Consider the following 27,594-nt stretch of genomic DNA (forward strand, 5'->3'; position numbering starts at 1 on the left):
CTGAGGCAGGAGAATCGCTTGAACCCAGGAGGCAGAGGTTGAAGTGAGCTGAGATCACACCATTGCACTTCAGTCTAAGTGACAAAGTGACACTCCGTCTAAAAAAAAAGGCCAGGCTCGGTGGCTCACACCTGTAATCCCAGCACTTTGGGAGGCCGAAGTGGGCAGATCAACTAAGGTCAGGAGTTTGAGACCAGCCTGACCAACATGGAGAAACCCCATCTCTACTAAAAATACAAAAAAAGTTAGCTGGGCATGGTGGTGTGTGCCTGTAATCCCAGCTACTCAGGAGGCTGAGGCAGGAGAATAGCTTTAACCCGGGAGGCAGAGGTTGCAGCGAGCCTAGATCATGCCATCGCACTCCAGCCTGGGCAACAAGAGTGAAACTCTGTCTCAAAAAAAAAATAATAATAATTTTAAACACAACAAAAAACCCTTCAGGCAGCATTAAGCTAGGTGTTAAAATCCTTGTCTCTATGCCCCATCACTTTGGTTTTGCCCTAAACAATGCCAGGCTGGGATTAAATTAGCTCAAGTATCAGAGCCCCTGACCAAAGGGAGAAGCTGAGTAATAAGAGGTGTGGGGGGTATTTTTCTTACTGTTCTTAGGCCTTCCTTGACCACCATTAGGACAATGTTCCTAAGTGACCATTGTAGGGTCAGTGTGGGGGTTCTAACATATGGCTCTGAGAGGTGGAGTCTAAGCCCTTGAGTGTGGATGGACTTAGTGACTTGCTTCCAACAAATAGGACAGACATGATGGTGTGTGACTTCCACAGTGAGGTCATAAAAGACACTGCAACTTCCTCTTTGCTCTCTCTTGGAACACTTGCTCTTGGGGAAGCCAGTCACCATGTTATAAGAATGCTCAAGCTGTGGAGAAGCTCATGTGGGTGAGGAATCAAGGCCTCTAGCGAACAACCACGAGGGAGCCACCTCAGCCCCAGAGCCTCCAGCCCCAGTCCAGCCATCAGATGAGACTGCAGCCCTGGCTAACATCTTGGCTGTAACATCATGATCGACCCTGAACCAGAACCACCCAGATAAGCCACTCCTCAATTACTGACCCACAGAAACTCTGAGATAATAAAGGTTTGATGTTTAAGTCACAAAGTTTTGGCATAGTTTGTTATGCAGTGATAGATTACTGATAGAGTTAGCACATCTTTCCCTGACTCCAATAGGAAGGGATGGAAAGTGCACAGTGGGAATCTCATACCTGGCTGTGGGGAAATCACAGGGGGCTTCTCAGGGCAACCTTTGTTCACCTAAGGGGTGCTCCTCTGAGAGGCAGGTTACACCTGAGCTGTCAGGGACAATCTGGTTGAATCCACAAAAAAAGTACAACTAGGGGACCTGGAGCCATGCCATTCAGGCCAAATGATTGTTTCACCTGCAACTTGACCAAGGCGGTAGGCTCAGAAAAACTGAGGGCAGTAGGCACACTGGCTTTGGAATCAGGCCACCAGCTGTGTGACCCCGGGTGCACTGCACCTCCTCTCCAGGCCCTTTGTGTAGTAAAGAATTTAACCTTGCCTAGAAAGAGGTCTGGTCTCCGTCCACGGTTTCTGGGAGGTGCTCTCTAAGCCCTTGGAATATCTTGCCTGATAGGAGAGTCTTTGTTTGCCAGGGGCTGTGGTTACACTGGGTGTCCAAAGGCATGATTGATGGAGGTGGGCTCTGGGTCATACCCAGAGAGACGGCAGCCTGCAGGCTGAGCTCCAAAGTGAGCAATCAATCAGCCTCTAGAGGAGCTCCAGTGCCTTCGTCTCCTGGGGTTGCCACAACAAAGCACCATCAACCGGGTGGCTGGAACAACAGACACTCATTGTCTTATAGATCTGGAGGCCAGAAGTTCCAGATCCAGGTGTCGGCAGGGTTGGTTCTCAGGAGGCTGCAAGGGAGCCTGTTCCAAGCCTCTTCCCTGGCTTCTGGTGGTTGTTGACAATCTGGCGTTCCTAGGCTTGTAGAAGCCTCGCCCCATCTCTGCCTCTTGCCTTCACATTGTATTCTCCCTGTGTCTTGTCTCTGTCCAGATTCCCGCCCCCAACCCCCGGCTTTTTTTTTGAGACAGATCCCTGCTCTGTCACCCAGGCTGCAGTGCAGTGGTACGATTGCAGCTCACTGCAACCTCTGCCTCTCGGGTTCAAACCATTCTCCTGCCTCAGCCTCCCAAGTAGTTAGCATGCGCCACCACGCCCAGCTAATTTTTGTATTTTTCGTGGAGCCAGGGTCTCACCATGTTGACCAGGCTGGTCTTCAGGTGATCCGCCCACCTTGGCCTCCCAAAGTGCTGGGATCACAGGCATGAGTCACTGCACCCAGTGCAGATTTCCCTTTGATAAGGACACCTGTCATATTGGACTAGCTCACACTACTAAAATGACCTCATCTTAACTCATGACACCTGCAAAGACACTACTCCCAAGAAGGCCACATTCTGAGGCCCTGGGGTGAGGAGGTTGACTTAGGAATTTTTGGGAGACGCAGTTCAATCCATAATGCCCTGTAAGAACTCTGGACACGGAGGCCAGGGACTTCCCTCCTGGCGATGCTCCGTGCTGTCACGCACCACCGTCAGGAGGAGTTGGCACTGTCCATGGCTCCACAGGGAGGGGACAGTGGGAGCCTGTGCCTGGAGCTCTCGTGGGATCTGCCCTGTGAGCGTCTTCCCTTTGGTCTTAACCTAGGTCCCTTCCCTGGAATGAGCCATAACCGCGAATCAGAGCCTCCAGTGACTTCTGTGGGTCCTTTCAGCAACCGAACAAACATGAGGGTGGCTTGGGGAACCCCCAAACTTGCAGCTACTGGCGGAGGGTGGGTGGTCATGTGTGCCCCCCGCCCCGACTTGTTAGTCTAACTCTTTGCACCCTTCTTGTTTTCATGGATAAGAGCGGGGTGGTAGTGGCGGAATCAGCTGAGTCCCTGGGCTGGGGAGAGACTGCCATGGTTCCTGGCACACGCAGCTGGTGTGAGGTGACCCACGATGAGCCCCCTTTGACCTGTGCACAGCCACTCACTTCCCTCCCCTCATTCTCAACCCAGTGACCAGCATCCGCCCCTCACCCAGGCACTGCCCCGTCACCTCCCCACCTTCTGAACCCCAACCCTGTTTCCTCCTTTGGAAGACTTTATTTATTTATTTATTTATTTATTTATTTTTGAGATGGAGTCTTGCTCTGTTGCCCAGCCTGGAATGCAGTGGCGTGATCTCGGCTCACTGCAACCTCCGCCTCCTGGCTTCAGGTGATTCTTCTGCCTCAGCTTCCTGAGTAGCTGGGACTACAGGTGCCTGCCACCACATCCAGCTAATTTTTTTTTTTTTTTTTTTTGAGACGGAGTCTCACTCGTTGCCCAGGCTGGAGTGCAGTGCTGCGATCTCAGCTCACTGCAAGCTCTGCCTCCCGGGTTCATGCCATTCTCCTGCCTCAGCCTCCCAAGTAGCTGGGACTACAGGCGCTCGCCACCACACCCGGCTAAGTTTTTGTATTTTTAGTAGAGACAGGGTTTCACCGTGTTAGCCAGGATGGTCTCGATCTCCTGACTTTGTGATCCGCCCACCTCGGCCTCCCAAAGTGTTGGGATTACAGGCGCGAGCCACCACGCCCAGTCTTGGAAGACTCTTGGCCCCTGACTGGGTAGTTTTGAGGGAAGAGGTCACCTCAGCCCGACAGAACTCTAAGCCCCTCAGCAGCACCCACATAGCCCCTCCGAAGCAGGTCTAACGCAGTGGGGTTTGAACCTTCTTTAAAGAAGAGAACGTTTCTCCTGCAGTCTTGCACAGAAGCCCAGAGTGTGAAACGAATCAAAGGAAGTCAGTTGGAGAGAGGCACCCCTATCCCAAACAACCACAAACAAAGGGATGTGTTGCCAACCGCCCAGACAAGCTATGGGGGTCGTAGGCGTGGGCTCCTTCAGGCTCCATTGCCACCGTGCTCGGTGTCACCAGCCCCATCTCACAGATGTGGAAACTGGGGACCTAAGAGAGTAATATCCGCGCACAACTGAACAGCTAGTGGGAGGCAGAGCCAGGATCCATCCCCAAACTGGAATCTTGCTGACCTCAAGAGTTGGTGCTTCCCGTAGCCATGGTCCCATGTAACAGCTGGCAAACTTTCTGCAAGGGGCCAGGCAGGAAATATTTGATCTCTGTGAGCCACACAAACTGCACATATGACTTTGCCACGGCAGCCTGAAAGCAGCCATAGACAACACGGAAATGAACGAGCATGACTCTGTCTCAATAAAACTTGATTTCTAAAAGCAGGTGTCAGGCGGGATTGGGTCTCGGGGCTGTAGTTGCCAATCCCTGCTCTATAACATCCAGGACTGACTGCGGAGGGGAGCTGGGATCTAGGACACACCCGATGTTGTAACTGGCAATAACGGAACCTCAAAAGCTTGAGGCTTGTTCATGCCAAAAACAAAAGCCACAGCCAGAACCCCGGCTGCAGGTGGGCAGGGCAGCCCCCTCTTGAAGGGCTGCGTGTGAGGAAATGAATGAATTCACGAAAGTACTTTGCCCAGCCAGCTGCCCCGTAAGTGTTCTCTATTATCATCCATAAAGAGCTCCTTGTGGAGGCCCCTGACAAAAGGAATCGCTGATGATCATATCTGCAACAGGAGGGAGCCTCCCTGCTTAGTCTCCAAACCCCTTCCTTGGTGAATACTCCAAGATTCTAAAATAAAACACCCCACATTTGCATTTTAACATGGTCTGGAGCTTGAGGACAAAACCCATACATATAATCTGGAAGGATCAGGTTCTCAGTGAGCCCTGGACAGGCAGAAGTCTTGGAGGAGAGGGGGTTGGAGGGAGAGGAGGAAAGGAAGAGAGGAGGGAGGAGAGAACGGAGGGAAGGAGGAGAGGGGAGGAGGGAGAAGAGGGAGGAGGAAGAGGGGGAAGAAGAGGGAGGGAGGAGGAAGAGGGGGAAGAAGAGGGAGGGAGGAGGAAAAGGAGGAAGGGAGGGAAGGAGGAGAGGGGAGGAGGGAGAAGAGGGAGGAAGGAGGAAGAGGAGGAAGGGAAGGAATAGAGGAAGAAAGGAGAGGGGAGGAAGGAGGAGGAAGGGAGGGAGGAGGGAGAAGGAAGAGAGAGGGAAGGAGGATAGAGGGAGGGAAGGGGAGAGGGAAGGAGGGGGAAGGGGAGAGGGAAGGAGGGAGAAGAGGGAGGAGGAAAGACAGGGCAGGAAGGGGAAGAGAGGAGGAAGAGGGAGGAGACAGGGAAGAGGAAGGAGGAGGAGGAAGGCTAGACGGAGGAGGAAGGGAGGGAGAGGGGAGGGCAGGCAGGGAGGAGGGAGGGACCCCAGCCCCTCTCACATCCCCAGGGGCTGCCCAGCCTCAGCAGCAGAGGTGGCCAAACAGGAGGGAAAGCTCTCAGGAGGATGAAGCCAGTGCTGGGGATTAAAAACCAAATGCCAGCCCTGCCCCAGACAAGGAGCTCATTTGTGCTGAGGCCAGAATTGTTATTTGTTAATTATGTGCCTGCCTCGGGCTATTAAAAGCCTATTTCCTGAGCCTGGGATTCCAGAAGGGAGGGAGCAGATCCCAGGGACCCAGGCCCGTCCCAAGGCTTCAACGGGATGGAGTCTGTGCGGGAAGCCCTTCCCCCTTCCGGGGAGGCAGCCCAGCCTCGTGCTCCAGGTCACCAGGCCCTGACCCCTGCTCTGTGGCCATGTCCTCTGCAGTGGGGACAGAGCTACACAGACCAGACCATAGAACCCGGGCCCCGGAGCCGGCCTTCCACATGGGTTACACAGGCGGGTGACGTCAGACAGGCTTTGAGACCCGGCTCTGTGCCCTCCTAGCTCAGGACAGTGGTTCCCATCACGGCTGCCCATTGAGATCACCTGGGAAGTTCACATCACCAATTAGGGCCTCAACCTAGACAGGCTGATTCACGGCTCCATGAGGAGCACCAGGATTTTGAAAAGCTCCCAGGTGACTCTAACAGCCAGGGATGGGAACCCCTTGCAGGAGCTAGGGCCACTGTGGGAACAGGTGGCTTTACTCTTGGAGCCTCAGTTTCCCTGGCTGTAAAACTGTTATGGCACCAGCCTTGCAGGAAGTGCCAGGTGTGGGGCGTGGGGCTACCAGGGAAGAAATGGCCCTCGGGCAGCCAACTGGCCAGGGCCTGGGGGGTCCTGAGCTGGGGGTGCTGTGCTGCCTCTCCGCTGAGACCATCATTTGCTAAGCGTCCGAAGCTGGCTCTGGGCCGAGCCTGCCATTTGCACCCCTGCTATCAACCCTCACACCATCCCTCAGGGAGAACACTAGGATCAGGCCCATGCTACAAAGGAGAACACGGCGCCTTGGAGAAGGGAGGTAACGTGCTGGGAATACACAGAGCCTGGGGAGCAGAGCTGGGGCTTGACGAGGCTCCAGGCCCCACTGCCCTCACTGCTGCTGGGATCAGCAGCCCTGATCCTTCAAATGCTGAGTCAGGCAAGCCCGTGCCCGAGACGCCACATCCAGGCTCTGTGCAGGATGCCCAGGTCCTTGGAGTCAGGGCACCACTCCCTGTGCCAGCTCTTGGTGAACTCCCGGCCGCCCAGAGGTCACCGCAGACACGCGCTGGAGACAGGAGCAAGTGCTGGCATCACGGCTCACGTGCGACCTCTACTGGAGTTCTTTTTCATTTCAATTAATTAATTGATTTTTTGAGACAGGGTCTCTGTGGCTCAGGTTCACTGCAGCCTTGACTTCCCTGGCTCAAGCGATTCTCCCATCTTGGCCTCCCAAAGTGCTGGGTGAAACTACAGGCACTCTCCACCACACCTGGCTAAGTTTTAAACTTTGCTCTGTCACCCGGACTGGAGTGCAGTGGCCGGATCTCAGCTCACTGCAAGCTCCGCCTCCCGGGTTCATGCCATTCTCCTGCCTCAGCCTCCCAAGTAGCTGGGACTCCAGGCGCCCGCCACCTTGCCCGGCTAGTTTTTGTATTTTTAGTAGAGACAGGGTTTCACCGTGTTAGCCAGGATGGTCTCGATCTCCTGACCTCGTGATCCGCCCGTCTCAGCCTCCCAAAGTGCTGGGATTACAGGCTTGAGCCACCGCACCCGGCCAGTTTTAAACTTTTTTATAGAGATAGGGCCTCTATCTCTATAAAGATATGTTGGTCTTGAACTCCTAGGCTCAAACGATCCACCTGCCTTGGCCTCCCAAAGTCCTGGGATTACAGGTATGAGCCACCCAACGTGGCCTGATTCTTTTAAAAACAGTTCAGGCTTGTACCCCAGGCGTTCCGCTTGGAGGCCCTGAACGGGACCACGCCCTCTTCCCCAAAGCGCCGTCACACACACAGAGGGCTGCAGCCTGTCGGACCCACAATGCGATGGAAAGCCAGAAGGCCCACCTGGGCTACGGGCCACCTGGGCAGTGGCTCCGCCTCTTTGGGCCTCTGCTTCCTCACCTGCAGAATTGGAGTAAATAACAGTGCCCAGGTCTGGGTGGGCAGGCACGAGAGGTTAAGGACCACACTTGAGTCCTCACTCCAGCCAAGGCGGTGCGATGATTCTATATGCGTTTTGTGGATGAGAAAACCCCAGTGCTGGCCTTGCTGTGCACACTCAGTAAACACAAGCTGTCATTCAGATCACAAGTTGATACTAAGCTTAGATTCACATCACGTGATTTGAACCACAGGTGTAATTGTCCTCAGTCAGGGCACTTGTTCATTGATTCCACCAACATTCAGCACCTACTGGGTGCCAACGGCTACTGTTACAGCCCCCTGAGTGTGGGTCGGGGGCCTTGTAGTCCCCTTGCGGTCACACAGCTGGAGTGGGTGCTACACAAAATATTCCTGGTTCCAACCTGACTCTCGGGGCACAATTTTCCCTTATTCTGTGGGAATGGCCAGGGGCTTGGGAAGGAGGAACTCCACCATCTGACTCTCACTTCCATTTCCTGCTGTGATGTTGCCTCTTGGCCTGGGCTTTCTCACCTGGACGGCCAGCTTATGTCACCCTCCTTTGCAGCACAGGTGTAATGCCCCAGCTCTGAGCCTGGGCCAGGGAGGTGGCCAGTCAACAGGCATTTATTGTGCACCTGCTGTGTGCCCTGCATGGCCCCAGGTGCTGCAGACAATGCTGAGGAAAGGATGGCCTCTACAGAGGTTTATCTGTGCCTTCCTCTCTACACCTCCTGTCCAGGCTCCAGTAGCAGGAATGGGGTCCCCATTTCCGGGTCAGCTGGAGGAAAAGGAGGAGGGTCCCCGGTGATTCAAGCCATCGCTGGGAGGGGCCCACGATGCTGAACCTTGAGAACAGTGCTTGAGGGAGGCTGGACTGTGTGAGTGCCTCCAGGCACTCGTCACTTGATCCTCCCAGTGAGACAGACCCCAGCTTCCAGATGGGCACACTGAGGCACAGAGAAGTCAGGGCCCTTGCAGGAGCCATGCAGGGTTTCGTGCACAGCCTGTGCTCTGGGGGCTGGAAGCACAAAGGTATTTCCAAGATCCTGGGTCAATGCAAGTGGGGACCAGGCGCAGATGATAAGCCCGCTCACAGCGGGGAGAAGCAGGGTTTAGGGGAGACCAGGAGCTGGAAAAGGCTTCTCACAAGGGGTCAATCAGAAAGCGGCAGGAGAGATCCCCAAGGCACCCACGGCACACACAAAGGCCCTGAAGCAGGAACATAGGGGCCACAGGAGCCACAGGGGCTGACACTAACCCCTCAGAGATGACCAGGTCTCTGGATTTAGTGCAGGTCTTTTTTTTTTTTTTTTTTTTTTTTTTTTTGAGACGGAGTCTCGCTCTGTCGCCCAGGCTGGAGTGCAGTGGCCGGATCTCAGCTCACTGCAAGCTCCGCCTCCCGGGTTTACGCCATTCTCTCGCCTCAGCCTCCCGAGTAGCTGGGACTACAGGCGCCCGCCATCTCGCCCGGCTAATTTTTTGTATTTTTTTAGTAGAGACGGGGTTTCACCGTGTTAGCCAGGATGGTCTCGATCTCCTGACCTCGTGATCCGCCCGTCTCGGCCTCCCAAAGTGCTGGGATTACAGGCTTGAGCCACCGCGCCCGGCCAGTGCAGGTCTTTCAAAAGTAAACTGATAAATTCCTCCAAGGGTTCCAGATGCATTTAATCTTTTCTTTTTTTTTTTTTAATTCCAATTACAGGGAAAGCTTTGTGTTATTATGGATGAGACTGGGGCAGCTCTTGGCGGTTTTACCTTTTTGAGGCATCCCGGGCCCAATAGAGACAGCAGTGGATGTTTTAAATCTCTTTTTAATTAAGGAAAAAGCCCTAGCTTGCGTCAGGGATGAGCTGCTGGAGAGAGACAACCTGAGAGGAGCTATAGACAGGAGCTTCGACACACCAAGGTGGGGGAAGGAGCCCAGCCGCCTGGCTCTGCCAAGCCAAACCACATTCCTGCCCTGGGCACTGACTGCACTTCCTCCCTCCTGGGCAGCCCTCCCAGTTCCCGTGGTCTGTTCCTGCTCATCCTAGTGCTGGGTGCTCTGGGAAGGCTGTGGAGGGTGTGGGTACAGTGTGGTGAGCCCAGATTCCAAAGGCCAGGTCCAGGGTCAGGCACAGCGATTCATGCCTGTAATTCCAGCACTTTGGAAGGACAAGGACAAAGGATTGCTTGAGCCCAGCAATCCTGCCTCAAGACCGGCCTGGACAACATAGCAAGACCCCATCTCTAAAAAAATTTTTTAAATCAGCTGGGCGTGGTGATGTGCACCTGTAGTCCCAGCTACCTGCGAGGCTGAGAAGGGAGAACTGCTTGAGCCCAGGAGTTCAAGGTTACAGTGAGCTGCCATCACGCCACGGCACCCCAGCCTGGGCAAGAGAGATCCTGTCTCAAAAGAAGAAAAACCACCACCAAAAAAAAGTGGTGGAGGGTGGTGCTGGGTGTGGGGGCTCATGCTTGTAATCCCAGCACTTTGGGAGGCTGAGGCAGGTGGATCACTTGAGGGCAGGGGTTCGAGACCAGCCTGATCAACATGGTGAAAACCCATCTCTACTAAAAATACAAAAAAAAATTAGCCAGGCGTGGTGGTGGGCACCTGTAATCCCAGCTACTTAGGAGGCTGAGGCAGGAGAATCGCTTGAACCTGGGAGGCAGAGGTTGCGGTGAGCCTAGATTGTGCCACTGCACTCCAGCCTGGACAATTAGAGCAAAACTCTGTTTCCAAACAAAAGAAAAAAATGAAGTCCAGGTCCAGCCCTGGTCCCACCACGTCCTGGCAGTGTCCCCTCCTCCAGCCCTCAATCTACTCATCCCTAAAATGGAAGCAAAAGCAGGACAACCATGAGAAGAAGAAGAAAAAAAAGCCACGTACTTGGCACTTGGCACCCTGCCTGGCCATGGAAATGCTCGTGTGTGGCCCAGGGTCCCCTGGCCTTGGCACTGCTGACACTTGGGTCATTCTCTGAGGTGGGGTTGTCCTCTGTGTCATGTGACGTTTAGCAGTGTCCCTGGCCTCTAGATCCTGCAGCACCCCCAGCTTCTATGACTAAAAATACTTCCAGACATTGCCAACTGTCCCTGGAGGGCAGGGTCACCAGGTAAAATGCAGGCCATCCATCACATCTGAATCTCAGGCTAACAAATAGTTTTTTAGCAGAGGCATGTCCCATGTAATATTTGGGACATGCTTCTACTTGACAGTATTTCTTATCTGAAATTCAAATATAACTGGGTATCCTGTTTTTATGTTTTTTTTTCATCCTCAATCTGGCAACTCTGCATGGGCCTGTCGGGGGAGCAGGCCAGTCACCCAGGATCTGGAACCACAGGGGTAACTGACATTCACTGCAACAATGACTGGGCATTTCAGGGCTGGCGCTGCATGCCTGGCATGGAGCTGCTGGCTTCCTCTGTCCCCATGTGGCCCCAGTGCCTGGGGCTACACGGAGGAGCTCCAGGATGGCCCAAGCCAGAGGAACCCAAGCCCCCGTCTGCCCTTGACCTGCTGTGTGGTCGGAACAAGTTTCTTACCCTGTGTCCTACTGCAGAGGGAGTTGTCAGCGCTAACAGTTGCTACACACAGTCAGCCCTCTCGTTGGAATAGAGATTCTAATTTTTTCTTTTTTTCTTTTGTTTTAAGAGGTGGTGGTCTTTCTGTGTTGCCAGGTGGAACACAAATTGCTGCGCTCACACAATCTTGCCACCTTGGCCTCCTAACTCCCGGGCTCAGGAAGTAAGGAGGGCCTGGGCCCCCTAAGTAAGCTGGGATTATAGGTGTGAGCCACTGTGCCCAGCTCTGACTGTAACTTTTGCCCTAGATAATAACCTGTATCCTGCAGGGCTGTCATAAGGATGCAGGTACTAAGTGTAAGGTACTGAATGGCAAGCACTTAGTGGGGCCATATTATGAGTACTATTATGACTGCTATGGAAGCAGTCATATAAGCAGGCTGATTCCAGTTAGTACCAGAGAAAGGTGGAGAACGTTGCTACTTGAGCAAACTGGGGGTCTCCCAGGGGAACCTGGGCGCTGTGGGCAGCTGAAGCTGGGAGAGGCTGCAGCCAGAGAGCAGAGCAGACCGAAGGCTGAGCTGGACTTGCAGCTCCAGGTAGGAGCAGCATTCAGGGGCTCAAGTGGCACCAAGCACTGTCACTCCCAGCTCAAGTCCAGCCACTCCGCAAGGCGAGCTCTCCGGGGAGTACTGGCTCCCCCTGAGTGGGCCCAGGGCCCCAGGACTGCCTTGCTCTGCTTGCTCCCTCATCAGGGACCAGGACTTTCCTGGACTCCGACAGCAACAACATGCTTTGGGACCCGGCCTTTGTTGCCCAGGCAACCTCAGCGAATCTTACAGAGGGGCTCACCGCTGCTGGGAAAGACCCGGCCCAGGGCCCCAGGAGCTGCTGGTCCCAGTGCGGAGAAGAGACAGGTGCAGTGACAGGCCCCTCAACATGTTTTATGAAGGCCTATGTGCACCGGGCGCCACGATGCCGGTGTCTCTACAGGACTTGACTTCCTGAAATGAATCTAAATAGCCCTTGATGTTAACCTGCCCAACTCATCCTGGAAGAAACGGAGGCAAAAAGAGGTAGAGTTACTTGCCCAAGATCACACAGCTAAGGGCACACAGCCCATCCTACCAGAGGTGGTGTCCCACCTGTAAATGATGAAGTTCTTTTTGGTGACAAATGACATTTGAGAGTGACAGCCAGGAAATGGCACCTCACTTACAGCATCTTCTGCAGTCCTTGTGTTAGCGCTGGGAGAGGCAGGTCAGCCCTCACTTCACAGAAACTGAGGCCTGGAGAAGTTCAGGCATGGACCGAGGGTCCCTCAGGGATGGTGGAGCTGAGAACACAGCCTCCATCTACCGGCTGGAGGCACACCCCTCCCTTCTCGGCGGCCAGTGCATTGAGCCATCAGAGGAGGGTCTCAGAGGACCTTCAGGTGTGGTATGGGCGGGTATGAGTTCCCTGCTCAACAAAAGAGACACGTGGAGCTCACATGCAGGTCAAGATCTGTGATGTCAGGAGCCCGGTTGCCCTTGCAGGGAGCTTGAGGGGCTTCTGGGCAGCTGACATGTTTGTCGGTCAGTGTGAAATGCATGGAGCAGCTGACTTAGGACCTGCGTCTTTTTCCTGTATGTATGTTACACTTGGGTCAGAAGTTAGGCCAGGTGGGGTGTGGTGGCTCACGCCTGTAATCCCAGCACTTTGGAAGGCTGAGGTGAGTAGATCACCTGAGGTCAGGAGTTGAAGACCAGCCTGGCCAACATGATGAAACCCTGTCTCTACTAAAAACACAAAAAATTAGCCAGGTGTGGTGGTGCGTGCCTTTAATCCCAGCTACTCGGGAGGCTGAGGCAGAAGAATCGCTTGAACCCAGGAGGTGGAGGCTGCAGGGAGCTGAGATTGCACCACTGTACTCCAACCTGGGTGATAGAGCAAGACTCTGTCTCAAAAAAAAAAAAAAAAAAAAAAAAAAAAGTGCAGTGGCACATGCCTATAATCCCAGCACTTTGGGAGGTCGAGGCAGGAGGACCACTTGAGGCCAGGTATTTGAAGCCAGCCTGGGCAACATAGCAAGATCCTATCTGTACTTAAAAAAAAAAAGTTTCCTGTTAAAAAGAGAGGAAGCATGAATTTCTCCTGAGTTATGATTTTTCACCCAACAGATTGGCAAAAATGGGAAGGCTGTTAACACTATGGCCACGGTCATCTCCCATAGGGTGAGTGGGATAATGGGGGTGATGGGAATGATGGCATTGACGAGGATAATGGGGATGACAGGGATGACGAGGATGACGGAGATGATGGGGATGACGAGATAATGGGGATGGTGGGGCAGTCACCCCGGCCAGCGGGAGGGTCAGTCCAGGGAGGGTCTCCACACGGTGGCTAAGGCTGAGAGCACATTCATTCTACAAACATTTGTTATGTGGTCTGTGTGTGCCAAGTCCTGGGCCAGGTATCAGGGCTAGAGGGATGAAGAAGGCAGTGTGGTTCCTAACCTCACGGTGCCAGGAGTGTGAGGAGGAGGAGAAAGTCCTTGGGAACTATCACCTGAATACTAACGCTGAGTACTGGGGTGGAGACCAGCTGGGCTGACCTACCCAGGCACGGCTGGAAATGGCGCTTTGTCTCCCACCTGCTGCGTCACTGGCCTGGCCTCCCTCCTTTCTGAGGACATCAGGTGCCGGAGGTTTAGCTTAATCATGGGTGACTGATGGGGGAGACTGGCTAAGTCCCTGCTGTGAGCCAGGAGGGCTCTCCGCTCTGTCCTGGGCAGGGGGCGGGGCGAGATCAGACGCCATCTGCTCCCTTGTTTAAAACAAGCTTTGATGATCCACCCCACTGCCCTGAGCCGAAGGGAGGCTGGAAGGGGGTGTCTCTCAGGAGCTCCTGCCTCCTGGGCAGAGGTCTGTTCAGAAGGTTCCAGAAAGAGCCCTGGACTCGAGCCTGCACACCTGGGTTCCCAGCCAGGCTGACTTGCTCCTTGTTACCTTGGGCAGCCAGTCCCCACCGCAGTCCCATCTGCAAGGCAAGGGCATTGGTTGTCAGCCTGGGCAGCCCAGGACAATCACCTAGGAGGCCTCCTAGAGCACCAGTGCCTGGGACCCATCTACACCAATCTCATCCCAGCCTCTGGGGGATGGGCTGGGGCTGCATCAATTTGGAAGCCTTCCAGGAGATTCTGATGTGTGGTGGAGGTTTAGACTCCTGGGCTAGAACGATTCTAGTGCTTTGTATTTCTTCTTTTTTGAGACAGGGTCTTGCTCTGTTGCCCAGGCTGGAGTGCAGTGGTGCAATTTTGGCTCACTGCAACCTCCATCTCCTGGGCTCAAGCAGTCCTCACACCTCAGCCTCCTGAGTAGCTGGCACTACAAGAGCATGCTACCATGCCCAACTAATGTTTCTGTTCTTTGTAGAGATGGGGTTTCCCTATGTTGCCCAGACTGGTCTCAACTCCTGACCTCAAGCAATCTGCCCGCCTTGGCTTTCTGAAGTGCTGGCCTATATTACTGCGCCTGGCCTGTATTACTCTTAAGTTCTCAATCCACACCTCAGCTTCTACCACCTGCTGGCCCCAGAGACCTCAGCTCCTCCAGCTCAGCCTGGCCTCCATACCTGCCTTCTCGCTGCTCACCAGCTCAGTGCGCTTGGTCCTGCCTCAGGGCCTTTGCATTTGCTGTTCCTTCTGCCTGGAACACTGTTCCCTGCATCCACATGGCTGACTCCAGTGTCGGCACCACAGAGAACCCCTCATCCCACCTCATCCCCTCGACTGCACCCCCTTGCTCAATTCCCTTCACAGCGCTCACTACGAAATCCAGCCTGCTGGGTGTGCATTTGTTCACACACACTTTCCGTCTCTCTTACATGGACAGGAGCTCTGTGCTGCTCACTGCTGCATCCTGAGTACTTGCTGCACCTGGCATGCAGCAAGTACTCAATACATGTTTGTGAGAAGTTGCCCGGGACACACCCTCGTCTGGGCTCTGTCCCACAGTGGAAGGGAACCAGCACCATGGAACAGCGACTGTGTGTTGGCTCCTGTTTGCGGCTTGGGTGTGGAGGTCGGCAGAGTAGACAAAGACCCCTGGAACATGGCAGTAGCAGTGGCAGGCAGCGGGTGAGGACCTCCCCCAGGATCCCCGCAGGCAGGAGCCTGAGCCCATTTTACAGACGGGGACAGGAAAGCTCAGGGAAGTGGGGTGCTTGACCTTGGCTATTTTCTAACTCCTGGTTCAGCGGGGACTGGATTCTACCATGTAACCTCCCTTCAACTGTATGAAATTTCCAATTCGCTCTGAACACTGCTCAAATGTATTAGTGGAATGAATGCTTTTCTTACCCTCCCATTTCACAGAGCTCCTGTCCCCAGGGGTGGAAACTCCACATTCCCTGCCTGGCTCCAGCTGGCCACTCCCATCTTCTCTGGCGCTGTGGTCCCTCCAGTTCCTCCACCATGCACGCCAGGCTCCTGCTTGCTTCCCAGTCCATGCCCATGAGTTTCTGCTACCAAGAATAGCCGTCCCTTCCCCGCTCTGTACCAGGCCAGCTCTTTAGGCTGGGGTGCTTCCTGGGTGATGCCACCCCTAGCAACCCTGGGTAGGCAGGCGCTAGCTTCCATCCAGCACTGAGTTAGCATTACGGTCATTCCTCACCTCTGTACATTCCAGTGGCCGGGACCACACTGCCTTGTTCATCCCTGTAGCCCTGGGACCTGGGCCAGCACCCAGTGCAGGGACACAATAAAGGTTTGTGGAAGGAACAGTCTCTCATGCAATTCTGGCCTGCAAGCTGTCCGCCAGCAGAGCCAGGCATTCACATTGTCACGGGGCCATATGGAGGGATTCTGGGTTTTGGGTTGAACCAGGGGCTAGACGCAAGTCTCTGAAGGCAAATCAGAAAAATGGGTGCCATAACAGCCAACCACCCACCACCCCCAGGCTCAGCCCCCCGAGCGAGGGAGTCAGAGCCATGCCTGGCAGCCAGGGGTCTGCACAAAAACGAGAAGTGTCTGAGAAACTGTCACAGCCAAGAGCCTAAGGAGGTGTGACAACTAAATGCCATGTGGGATCCTGTGACAGAAAAAATGTATGTGGGAAATTGGAATCATGTGGACATTAGTTAATAATAACTGATCTAGCCGGGCGCAGTGGCTCATGCCTGTAATCCCAGCACTTTGGCAGGTTGAGGCAGGAGGATAGCTTGAGCCCAGGAGTTCAAGACCAACCTGGGCAACATCGTAAAACCCCCATCTCTACTAAAAATGCAAAAAAAGTAGCCGGGTGTGGTGGCGCTTGCCTGTAGTCCCGGCTACTTGGGAGGCTGAGGTGGGAGAATTGCTTGAGCCCAGGAGATGGAGGTTGCAGTGAGCTGAGGTTGTGCCACTGCACTCTAGCTTGGGCAACAGAGCCAGGCCCTATTTCAAAAAAACAAAAAGTGTGGATATTAGTTAATAAGAATGGATCTGGCCAGGTGCGGTGGCTCATGCCTATAATCCTAGCACTTTGGAAAGTCAAGGCTTGAAGTTAAGAGTTTAAGACTAGCCTAAGCAACAAAGCAAGACCCCTTCTCTACAAAAAAAAAAAAAAAAAATTAGCTGGGCATGGCGTTGTACACCTATAGTCCCAGCTGCTTGGGAGGCTGAGGCAGGAGAATTACTTGAGCCCCAGAGATCAAGGCTGCAGTGAGCTGTGACTGTGCCACTGTACTCCAGCCTGAGCAACAGAGAGTGAGATCCTGTCTCAAAAATATAAGTACATAGGTATATAAATAAATAAAATAGTAATAAAGAACAATGGATTTGTACTGATTGGTTTGCTGCAATGAGTGGACCGTGTGAGCATAAGATGTTAATAACAGCGGAAGCTAGTGTGGGGTATGTGGGAACTCTCTGTACTATCTTTTCAATTTTTCTGTAAATTAAAACTGTCCTACAAAATAAAGTCTATTTAAAAAAACCAGTGGCAAACTACCAGCCCAGGAGAAAGCCTTCATCTTTCCCACCAAGCCCCAGGCAGCCCTAAGGGACCTTCCCCAGGACAGTTGCTGGGGCCAGTCTGGTTCCCAGGAGCCTGTATCCATGGTGATGCTGGAGTTAACCCAGGCTGGAGCTGACGTCCCCCCGCAGAACCTCAAAGACCACAGGGGTCCTCCCAGGTAGCCCTGACATCCCAGCCAGCTACTCTAGCGGGAAAGCCCATGCCTGCAGTTTAACTCTTCTTGCAGCGGCCCCCACACACCTGCAACTACCTCCATAGCAGGAATGTGTAAAGGCTCCTTGGGCACCATCTTTAGCGCCTATCTCAGAAAACTCTCGACACCTGACCCAGGAGAGCTTCCCAGTTGCCGCTCCATCTTACAGACACAGACACTGAGGCCTGGGCACGGGAAGTGACTTGCACAAAGTTGCAGTCAGTCAGAAGCTGACCCAGAACATGAACTTGGATCTCTGACCCCAGAGCCATTTTGCCAGTGGTCCTCAAAAGTACACAGCCACTGGAATTCCCCCAGAGGACGTGTTGAAAACCCTGAGTTCCTGACTCAGTTGATCCAGTGGATCCTGAGAATCTGATGGTCTGACTGGTTCCCAAGTGATGCCTATGCAGAAGGTCCTGGACCCCACTGAGAACCACGCAGCAGGACCACGCCATTTCCTTGGTTGTGCTGCCCTGCTGGAGCCTGGTGAAGGAGCACTTAGGAACCAAGGAGACGACTCCCTCGTTCCCCTTCTGTCTGTGGAGCCAACCTCTCCTAACTGGCCATGTGGCCTTGAGCCAGTGAGAGATCCCCTGTGCCTCAGTCTCCCCATCTGTAGAGTTCAGCTGTGATGAGGGTGGCTGTGCCCAGCTCCTGTTGATGCTGGTATGTGGCAGTCTTTATAGGGTGAGGCACGAGGGAGATGTTCCTTGGCCCATGGGACACTCCCGTGGGTCACAGTCACCACGGCAAGGCCCTTGAGCAGAGGGACTCTGCTTAAGGGGTGCCGCTGCAGCCCCTCTCCTTTGGACTCGGAAACAAAGGGGTGTTGGCACAGCTGTGTTCCTCCTATGCCACCCTCTCGATATCTACCACCCTTGGGCTGAGTCTTTGTTGCCAGACAGGAGAAGCACATTCCTGCCCCCCACAGGGGAAGCTCAGAGGTGAACTGACTTGATGGGGACTGAATAGAGTCCCCCAAATTCACATCAACCCAGAACCTCAGAATGTGACCTTATTTGGAAATGAGGTCTTTGCAGATGTAATTAGTTGAGGATCTCGTGATGAGCTCATCCTGGATTTGGGGGCAGAGGGGCTCTAAATCCAATGCCTGGTGTCTTTACAAGAGGAGGAGAGGGAGGTTGAATGCAGGGCAACATGAAGAGAGGAAGGCCACATGAAGACGGAGGCAGAGACTGGATCCAGGATGCCTGAAGCTACCAGAAGCTGGAAGAGGCAGAAAGGTTCCTCACTTGGGGCTGAGGAGGGAGGGTGGCCCTGCCAGGGCCGATTTCAGAACCATGAGAGAATAAAAATTGCTGTTTTAAACCCCCAGTGTGTGGTCATTTGTCACAGCAGCCACCGGACAGTCCCACACGGTAGAGACGGAAGCCAGCCCAGCAGTGGGCGGACCCCATCCCAGCCAGCCACGTTGGGTGCCATCGACACAAAGCCAGCCCAATAGTGAAGGGGCCTGTGTCTTCCTGGGCAGTTACACAACCTCAGAGCCCATGGGGGAGCTGAGGAAGGAGGAGGTGGCGAGGGCTGGGGCTGTGGCTGGTCAGAGTCGGTGAGATGAAGCCCGCAGGGAAGAATGTCATACCCACTGTGACCCTCACACTCTGCTGAGTGGGTTCAGCCCACGCCTCCCGTAACCACGTCTCCCGTAACCACGCCTCCCCCACCACACCTCCCCCACCACGCCTCCCGTAACCACGCCTCCCGTAACCACGCCTCCCGTAACCATGCCTCACACTCTACTGAGTGGGCTCAGCCCACGCCCCCATAACCATACCTCCCGTAACCATGCCTCCCATAACCACGCCTCTTAAGGGAATAAGAACAGGTCTCGGAGCCGCCTCCCTAGAGGAGCCCTCGTCTCATTTCTAGTTGGTGTGACCGTAGCTGGTCACTTCCTCTCCTTGGGCCTCAGTTTCCCTATATGTAATGTAAGGCTTTGCAAGACGACTGCCAAGGTGCCTCCTGGCTCAGAAAGCCTACTTTGGTTCTAGAGGGAGAGATTCCCAGACTGGAGGGGAAGAGAAAGGAGGGCAGCAAACTAAATCCCCCAGACCAGGCAAGTGAGCCCCCACATCAGCCAACTGAACCCCCAGACCAGCCACTGAACCCCCACATCAGTCAATCGAACCCCCAGATCACACAACTAAACCCCCAGACCAGCCAACTAAACCCCCAAGACCAGCCAAGTAAAGCCCCCAGCCCAGCCAAATAACCCCAGACCAGCCAACTGAACCCCCAGACCAGCCAAGTAACCCCAGTCCAGCCAACTAGACCCCCCGATTAGCCAATTAACCCCCACATAAGACAGGTAAACCCTATTAGACCAGCCAATCAACCCCCCAAGACCAGCCAAGTAAAGCCCCCAGCCCAGCCGAGTAACTCCCAGACCAGACAACTTAAACCCCTTAGATCAGCCAACTAACCTCCCCATATGAGACAATCCCCCCCAGACCAGACAACTAAACCTCCAGACCAGACAACGAAATCCCCCAAACCATAAAACTAACTCCCCTAGACAACTGAACGCCCCCCCATCCCCGCCCCAATCAGCTGACTGAACCTCCCAGACCAGTGAACTGGACCCCACTCATTGAAATGATGTCTGGAATACACTGAATTAAATAAAACATATTAAAAGTAATCATACCCGTTTCTTTTTACCTTATTCATGGGACTGCTAGAAACGTTAAAATCTATTTCTACTGGATGGTGTGGCTCTAGATAGTATGCCCTTGGGCAGAGTCCTGTCTTTATGATTCTTCAAGTCCTCTCCAGAACCCAACGCTCAATAAAACCTGTGGGCTGAATGTAGGATGCCTCAGTTTACCCCAGAGGAAGCTGAGGCCTAGAGAGACAAGGTCACTTGCCCCAAGGCAGGAGCCACTGTGTCATCTGTGGGGCTCAGTGGAAAATGAACGTGTGAGGCCCATTGTTCAATACGCATTAAGAGCATTAAACTGAGCATGGGGCCTGTGCAGCTGCAGAGGTCACATGCCCGTGAAACTGGCCCTGCTCCAAGGCCAAATCGTTGGTAAGGGGCAGAGCTGGGACTGGAACCCAGGGAGGCCTGGAGCTGGGGGCACAGCACAGGAGGGTCACCTGGAAACAGCTGGGTGGGTCTGAGTCCCTGGCCAGGCTGCAGGGCTAGAGCAGAGAGGCAGAGGGCCAGGGTCCTGGCGGGTCCCTCCTCCTGGTGCCCTGGGCAGCATGCAGTGCCCGCTCCAAAAGACATACCTAACCGGAACCTATGAGTGGGAATCTAACATTGTTGAAAACAGGGTCTTTGTGATGTCTTTTTTTTTTTTGAGACAGGGTCTGGCTCTGTCACCCAGGCTGGAGTGCAGTATGATCATCTGATCATGGTTCACTGCAGCCTTGGCTTCCTGGGCTCAATGGATCCTCCCACCTCAGCCTCCCAAGTGGCTGGGACTACAGGTGTGCACGCCATCATTCCCAGATAATTTTTGTATTTTTTGTAGAGATGGGGTTTTGTGATGTTGCCCAGACTGGTCTTGAACTCCTAGGCTCAAGAGATCCTCCTGCCTCAGCTTCCCAAAGTGTTGGGATTACAGGCATGTGCCACCGTGCAGCCCTGCAGATATAATTGAGTTAAGGATCTTGGGATGAGATTATCCTGGAATAGGGTGGGCCCTAAAGCAAATGACAGTTGTCCTTAAAAGAGAAGGGAAGACAAAAGAGGAAAGCCATGTGCCTCGAGGCAGAGGCTGGAGCTAAGCGGCCACAAACCAAAGGATGGCTGGTGCCACCAGGAACTTGGCAGGAAGGAGCCTCCCTAGATGTTCCAGAAGAAACGAGGCCCTGCTCACACCTGGGTGTCACATCTCTGGCCTCCAGAACTGAGAGAGAATAAATTCCTGTTTTAAGCCACCTAGTTTGGGGTAATCTCTTACAGCAGCCTTAGGACAGTAAGATCCCATGTTACAGAGTTCCTGGCTACTTCAAATGTTGAGTTAAAATGTTTCTCTCCAGGCCGGGCGTGGTGGCTCACGCCTGTAATCCCAGCACTTTGGGAGGCCGAGGCAGGCGGATCACATAAAGTCAGGAGTTGGAGACCAGCCTGGCCAACATGGTGAAACCCTGTTTCTACTAAAAATACAAAAATGAGCTGGGCGTGGTGGCAGGCGTCTGTAATCCCAGCTACTCAGGAGGCTGAGGCAGGAGAATTGCTTGAACCCGGGAGGAGGCGGGGGTTGCAGTGAGTTGAGATTGCACCATTGCACTCCAGCCTGGTGACACAGCGAGACTGTCTCAAAAAAAAAAAAAAAAAAAAGAGTTCTGGCCCCCCTACTCCCCATTCCCTGAGTCACCACCATGCTTGTGCGGGCCTCATCACCTTCAGAGACCCAAGCTGGGCAGGTGGGGTGGGCAGGGGCCGGCAGAACCAAAGCCAGCCATGAAAAATGGATGGACAAGCCGAGCTTGGGGCAGGTGCCATTCCAGCACTTAGCAGCTCTAGGGCCGACAGGAAGGTGGTCCTTTTAAAAGCTCCCAGCTCCGGGAGCCCTGAGCTGGCTGCCTGTGCTTTCACTCATGAGGGGCCGGGGGTGGGTGGAGTCAGAGTGCCTTTCCCAGGCACTGTCAGGATCTGCAGAGTCTTGGTCTACCTTCCTGATCAAGCCTCAGCCTTGGGCTGGAAGAAAAGTGGTCCCAGAGACACCTCCAGGGGGCCTGGTTTCCTTGTCAAAGATGTCCTGACACAATCACCGAAAGGTCGAAACAACCCAGTGTCCATCATTGTAGCAGATAAAGAAAATGTGGTCTGTCCACATCGTGGAGTAGTATTCAGCCGTGAAAACGAATGAAGCAGTGACGCGTGCCTCCATGTGGATGAGCCTAGAAAACGCCACGCTGAGCGACGGAGGCCAGACACAAAATGACAAATGCTGGATGATTCCACTGACACGAGGTCCTTAGAGCAGATTCCTAGAGACGGGAAGTAGAATGGTGGCTGCCAAGGGCTGGGGGAGGGAATGGGGAGTTAGTGCTTAATGGGGACAGAGTTTCAGTTGGTGATGATGAAACCTTCATTCTGAAGATGGGTGGCGTGATGGCTGCACAACATTGTGAACGTGCTTAATGCCACTAACCTGTACACTTCATGGTTAAAACGGTAAGTTTTATGTGATACATATTATTTTTTAAAGAAAAGTGTCCTCAATGCCTACTCTGTGCCAGGAACTGGGAAACTCATGTCAAAGGGAAGAAAAGTCCTCAAGTTTCAAGGGTTCAGGCTTGACCCTCTCAACCACTGTCTGCCGCTGGATCAACCTCAGCCATGCACAGATACTCATTCGACAAACATCTCCCCGCTCCTCTGTGGGGTCAGGCTGCAGTCTCAGAGGAAGCCAGGCCCTGGAGGGGACGTGGGCTGTTTGTGTCTGTCTGGCATCCCATCCCGCTTAGCAAAGGACACCCCGATTTTCACCATGGGAACCAATCTCTCTGCAAGCAGTCTTGGAGGAGCTGTCAATCAAGATGCACCTCCCTCCACGCCAAGGGGGCGGGCCTAAGGCCTAAGCTGGGCCAATCAGATGCTCTCCTGGAGCGGATTCCTCCCAGCCTGGGAACCTAAAAGGTGGTCCATTCATCCCGGCTCCCAGCAGGGACCTTTTCATTCCTCCTTACTTCACTCTTCCTGTGGGCTCCCCTCAGCTTTCCAGTAAATTCCTTGTTAACCAGTATCCGCTTCTGTAGCTTGCATCCAAAAGCCCTAAGCCTGCCTAAACTCAAAGGATGGGCTATAGAGCCTGGTGAATTTGACGAAGGAAATAATACAATTAATTAAGAGCAGCCACCGCCAGGGTGTGCCAGGCCCTGCTCTGGTGCTCCTGGTGACCTGAGACCGGTCCGCCATGATCCCCATTTTACTGATAAGGAAACTGAGGCTCTTGATCTAGGTCTTACAGAGGCATTGGTGAGGCCAAAACTCACACAATGCAGGCTGATTCCAGGCCTGGCTCAGCTCCTGACCACCTCTCCAGGTGTGTAGGTGACCTCTGCCTGGAAGGGGCTGCTGGGGTCAGGCGGGTGGCCCTGGGGCAGGCTAGGAGCCCGGCCCTCAAACTGCTGGCCATGGGACACCTGGAGCCAGAGTCGGTCTCAGGCAGCGGGGCCGCAAGTCAGAGCAGGCGGGCATGCTGGGTCTGGACCGGAGGCTGCCCACGTGACTCTCAGATTTTTGGCTGGGGAGACCAAAGCAACTGTCACCAAGGTAAAGAAGAGGAGGCAGCAATGGACTTGGGATGGGAGGTCTCCTGCCGCATTGGTCTGCCCCAGGGTCATCCACACACAGGACAGAAGTCTGGGCCGCCTTCGCCAACACCCACAACACCCTTCAGTGGTTTTGTGTCCTTCTAGAACTTTCTCCTGCTGGCCTTCTCTCCCAGCACCTGGACGCTGGACCTCCTGTCTGGGTGATAACAGGCCCCGGGTGTGTCCTCGGGAAAAAAAACAGCCCAGCGTGTGCCTGGCTCCTTCGCAAAGGTCCTCCTCCCTCACTCTCCACAGCCTGGGATTAGGCCCCCTGAGGGGGAAACTGAGGCCGCAGGGCACTGCCACCTTCCCAGTCACTCACTGCTAGTGAAATGGAAGGCCTTGAGGGGGGTGCTCAGAGTCATGACAAGCATTTTTAGGGTAACTGCTGTGTACAGGACTGCTTTAAGGGATGGTGCCCCGCTCTCTCTGCAGGGCAGAGGGCTTCATCTCCCCTCCCCCCTGTCCCCCAGCCCAGCCCACCCCCTGCCATGAGAGCTGGTGGGGGCAGAGCTGCAGGCCTTACCTTTCAGGCAGGACATCTTAAGCCCCATGCTGGCGCCTCTGCAGGCCTGTGGAGAGAGGAGAGCGCTCAGAGAGGGGGCGGGCACAACTTGTTTGTGTTGGCCACGTGCGGCCAGGCCCCCACCCCTGGCCCTGACGAGTGCAAAACAGGAGGTTGTGGTGGAGAGAAACCACCGGCCTCCAGGTCACGCCACCTGTCAACTACATCTGGGCTGGATTTGCTCAAAGATGGAGTCTGTGCTGGTGGAAAAAACTTAACGGGTGCCTCAAAGTTAAATATACAGGAAGCCAAGGCAGCGTCTGTAGCCCTGGCTCTGTGAGGTCACTTGAACCCAAGAGGCGGAGGCTGCAGTGAACTGATCATGGGGAACCGACACTGCCAAGCCTTTCCTTTCAAGAGCCACAGGACGGCTGCAGCTGCAGAGATGTGAAGACCTGCCAGCCAGGGCTCAGGGGTGGCCCAGAGGCTCCCATGGCAGTGCACCTCCCGTTCTTTTTTTTTTTTTTTGAGACAGAGTCTCACTGTGTTGCCCAGGCTGGAGTGCAGTGGCCGGATCTCAGCTCACTGCAAGCTCCGCCTCCCGGGTTCACGCCATTCTCCTGCCTCAGCCTCCCGAGTAGCTGGGACTCCAGGCGCCCGCCATCTCGCCCGGCTAGTTTTTTGTATTTTTTAGTAGAGACGGGGTGGTCCCAATCTCCTGACCTCGTGATCCGCCCGTCTCGGCCTCCCAAAGTGCTGGGATTACAGGCTTGAGCCACCGCGCCCCGCCGCACCTCCCGTTCTAATGCTGCCGTTTTTTTTTTTCCCTAATGCAGGTTGTTTGGAGATCTGACAGCCTGAGCTATAGAGGCCGTGTGGCCCCCAGCCCACGGGGTATTAGAATTGTCCCAACCAGTGTTGTCATGATGTTCCTGTGACATGAGGCATCCTGAGTTCTGAGCAATTGAAAAATAAAAGCAGCAGCCCGTGGTGCGGGGCCCCCACGTGCTCTGGACACTCATTCCTCAGTAACAGCCCCGCAAGGTACTGTTACTGTCCCCACTTCAGACACAAAAATCAGGGCTCAGAGAGGGGGTGGCACCTGCCTGAGGCTACCAGCTTGCTAGGGACTGTGGAGCTGACACTCGAACCCAGGACTGTCCTGATCCCCAGGCTGGAGCCCCACCCCACAGGGGCCTGTAGTGTGCAGAGGTCCAGAGGAAGATAAAGGCACAGTCCACGGGAGGAGCCCCAGGGGGTGGGAGGTCAGGCAGGAACAGGTGGGGAGAAAGCAAAGATGGGTTGGACCTGGGGTTTTCGGGACTGGTTTGGAGTGAAGAGCTTATTCTGAGGATGCCAAGGAGCAAGTCTGCTTTCTAGAAGGGTGTGTGGCTAGGGCCTGTGAGGAGACCCCAGGCCTGGCCCTCGTCTGCAGGCTGTTGGTGGACTGGTAGCATCAGCAACCCGGAGGCTGGGGAGCAAGGCAGCAGCTCAGGTCCAACCAGGCACACAAGGTCCCAGGGATTCCTGTGCCTCTGAAGTCAGAGATGCTTGCTCGGGGCCAGAAATCGGGGAGGTGAATGTGAAGATGGCAGGTCAGGAAGAGTTTGGAGGACAAGGAGCTGGAAGTCCAGGTGGAGCTAGTGAGACACGGGTGGGAGATACCACCAGGACATTGAGTGAGGGCCTGGGGAAGACAGGGAGAGCGAGAGATACTGATGGAACAGGCTTGGGTCAGCTGCGTATGAAAGGCGGCCATTCCAACTTAGGAGTGGGCTCTGGAGCTTCCCCACTGCACCAGCTGGGCCAGGTCCCAGCCATGTGACCACGGAGAGTTTATCTCAAGACTTCACTTTCCTCATCTTTAAAATGGGATGAGGTGGCCAGGCACAGTGGCTCAAGCCTGTAATCCCAACACTTTGGGAGTCCAAGGCAAGTGGATCAGGAGTTCAAGACCAGCCAGGCCAACATGGTGAAACCCCGTCTCTACTAAAAGTAAAAAAATGAGCCAGGCATGGTGGTGGGTGCCTGTAATACTGGCTACTCGGGAGGCTGAGGCAGGAGAATCACTTGAACCCGTAGGTGGAGGTTGTAGTAAGCTGAGATTACGCCACTGCACTGCAGCCTGGGTGACAGAGTGAGAATTCATCTCGAGAAAAAAAAATTTTTTTTTTAAAAAGGGATGAGGCACATAATGGTCTCATTGAGCAGCAGCGAGGACCGAGTGTCGGGAGGTGATCTGTGCTGGGAACAGAGGAAAAGTCCGAGCAACGTCAGCTGCTGCCGTCCCTTATGACAGCGAGGGAGGGAAAGGAGGTCGAGGTTTCCAGCTAGGCCTTTTCTCCAGGGCCTTGCTGTTCCCAGAACGGCCCATGGAACAGCAGCACAGGCTTCCCGGGAGCTGTGTCTGCAGAGTCTCAGGCCCTGAGCTGGCCCTGCCCATTCAGAACCTGCATCCACACCACAGCCAAGAAGAACTGGGCCCTGCAGCGTCTGCACATCGCCCAGGAGCTTTACAAAATACTGCTTCTTCCGGATTAGGTAACTCACAGCTGTCATCCCAGCACTTTGGGAGGCTGAGGCATGAGGATCGCTTGGGGCCAAGAGTTTAAGACTAACCTAGGCAACATAAGAAGACCATGTCTCTATAAAACAAGCTTACAGCCAGGTGCAGTGGCTCACATCTGTAATCCTAGCATTTTGGGAGGCTAAGGTGGGCAGATCATCTGAGGTCAGGAGTTCGAGACCAGCCTGGCCAACATGGTGGAACCCCATCTGTACTAAAAATACAAAAAATTAGCTGGGTGTGGTGGTGGGTGCCTGTAATCCCAGCTACTTGGGAGGCTTAGGTAGGAGAATCTCTTGAACCTGGGAGGTGGAGGTTGCAGTGAGCCAAGATCATGCCATTGCACTCCAGCCTGGGCAATAAGAGCCAAACTCTGTCTCTAAAACAAAAAAACAAGCTTGTACAACCTGCAGCCTTCCAGCCGCCTGCAGCCCAGGACGGCTTTGATGTGGCCTAACACAAATTGTAAGCTTTCTTAAAACATTATGAATTTTTTGGGGGATTTTTTGTTTTTAAGCTCATCAGCTATCATTAGTGTATTTTATGTGTGGCCCAAGACAATTCTTCTTCCAATGTGGCCCAGGGAAGCCAAAAGTTTGGACACCCTAGCTATAAAACATTCAAAAAAAAAATTAGTCAAACGTGGTGGCCTGTGCCTGTAGTCCAAACTACTCAGGAGGCTGAGGCGGGAGGATCACTTGAGCTCAGGAGGTTGAGGCTGCAGTGAACCTTGAACTTGATTGTGCCACTTCACACCAGCCTGGGTGACAAAGCAAGAGCCTGTCTCTTTAAAAACAAACAAACAAATAAACAAACAAACAAAACTGCTGCCTGAGTCCCACCCCCAGAGATTCTGGGGCAATTGGTCTGGTGTGTGGCTGGCATTGATTTTTTTTTTTTTTTGAGACGGAGTTTCACTCTGTCGCCCAGGCTGGAGTGCAGTGGCACAACCTTGGCTCACCGCACCCTCTACTTCCCAGGTTCAAGTGATTCTCCTGTTTCAGCCTCCTGAGTAGCTGGGACTACAGGGGTGCACCATGACACCCAGCTATTTATTTATTTATTTTTGTATGTTTAGTGGAGATGGGGTTTCATCATGTTGGCCAGGCTGGT

General features: G+C 54.0%; 1 protein-coding gene across 4 annotated transcripts in view; it reads right to left on the reverse strand.

Moving 5' to 3' along the window:
• Positions 1-27,594, reverse strand: part of CUNH16orf74 (chromosome unknown C16orf74 homolog) — a 43,708-nt gene that overhangs the window by 3,957 nt on the left and 12,157 nt on the right. The window contains exons 2-3 of one of the 4 annotated variants that reach the window (XM_033219215.1): positions 23,937-23,982; positions 21,393-22,081 (exon numbers count right to left, since the gene is read on the reverse strand). In XM_033219215.1, coding sequence (XP_033075106.1) covers positions 21,771-22,081; positions 23,937-23,964 — 339 coding nt within the window. In that variant the 5' untranslated portion in view covers positions 23,965-23,982 and the 3' untranslated portion in view covers positions 21,393-21,770. Of the gene's footprint in view, positions 1-434; positions 2,157-21,392; positions 22,082-23,936; positions 23,983-27,594 lie in introns of those variants that run through there. The other 3 variants (XM_033219216.1, XM_033219218.1, XM_033219217.1) reach the window with 3 other exon arrangements.

The sequence above is a fragment of the Trachypithecus francoisi genome, unplaced genomic scaffold (assembly GCF_009764315.1).
Source record: "Trachypithecus francoisi isolate TF-2019V2 unplaced genomic scaffold, Tfra_2.0 Lachesis_group10, whole genome shotgun sequence".
NCBI lineage: Eukaryota > Metazoa > Chordata > Mammalia > Primates > Cercopithecidae > Trachypithecus > Trachypithecus francoisi.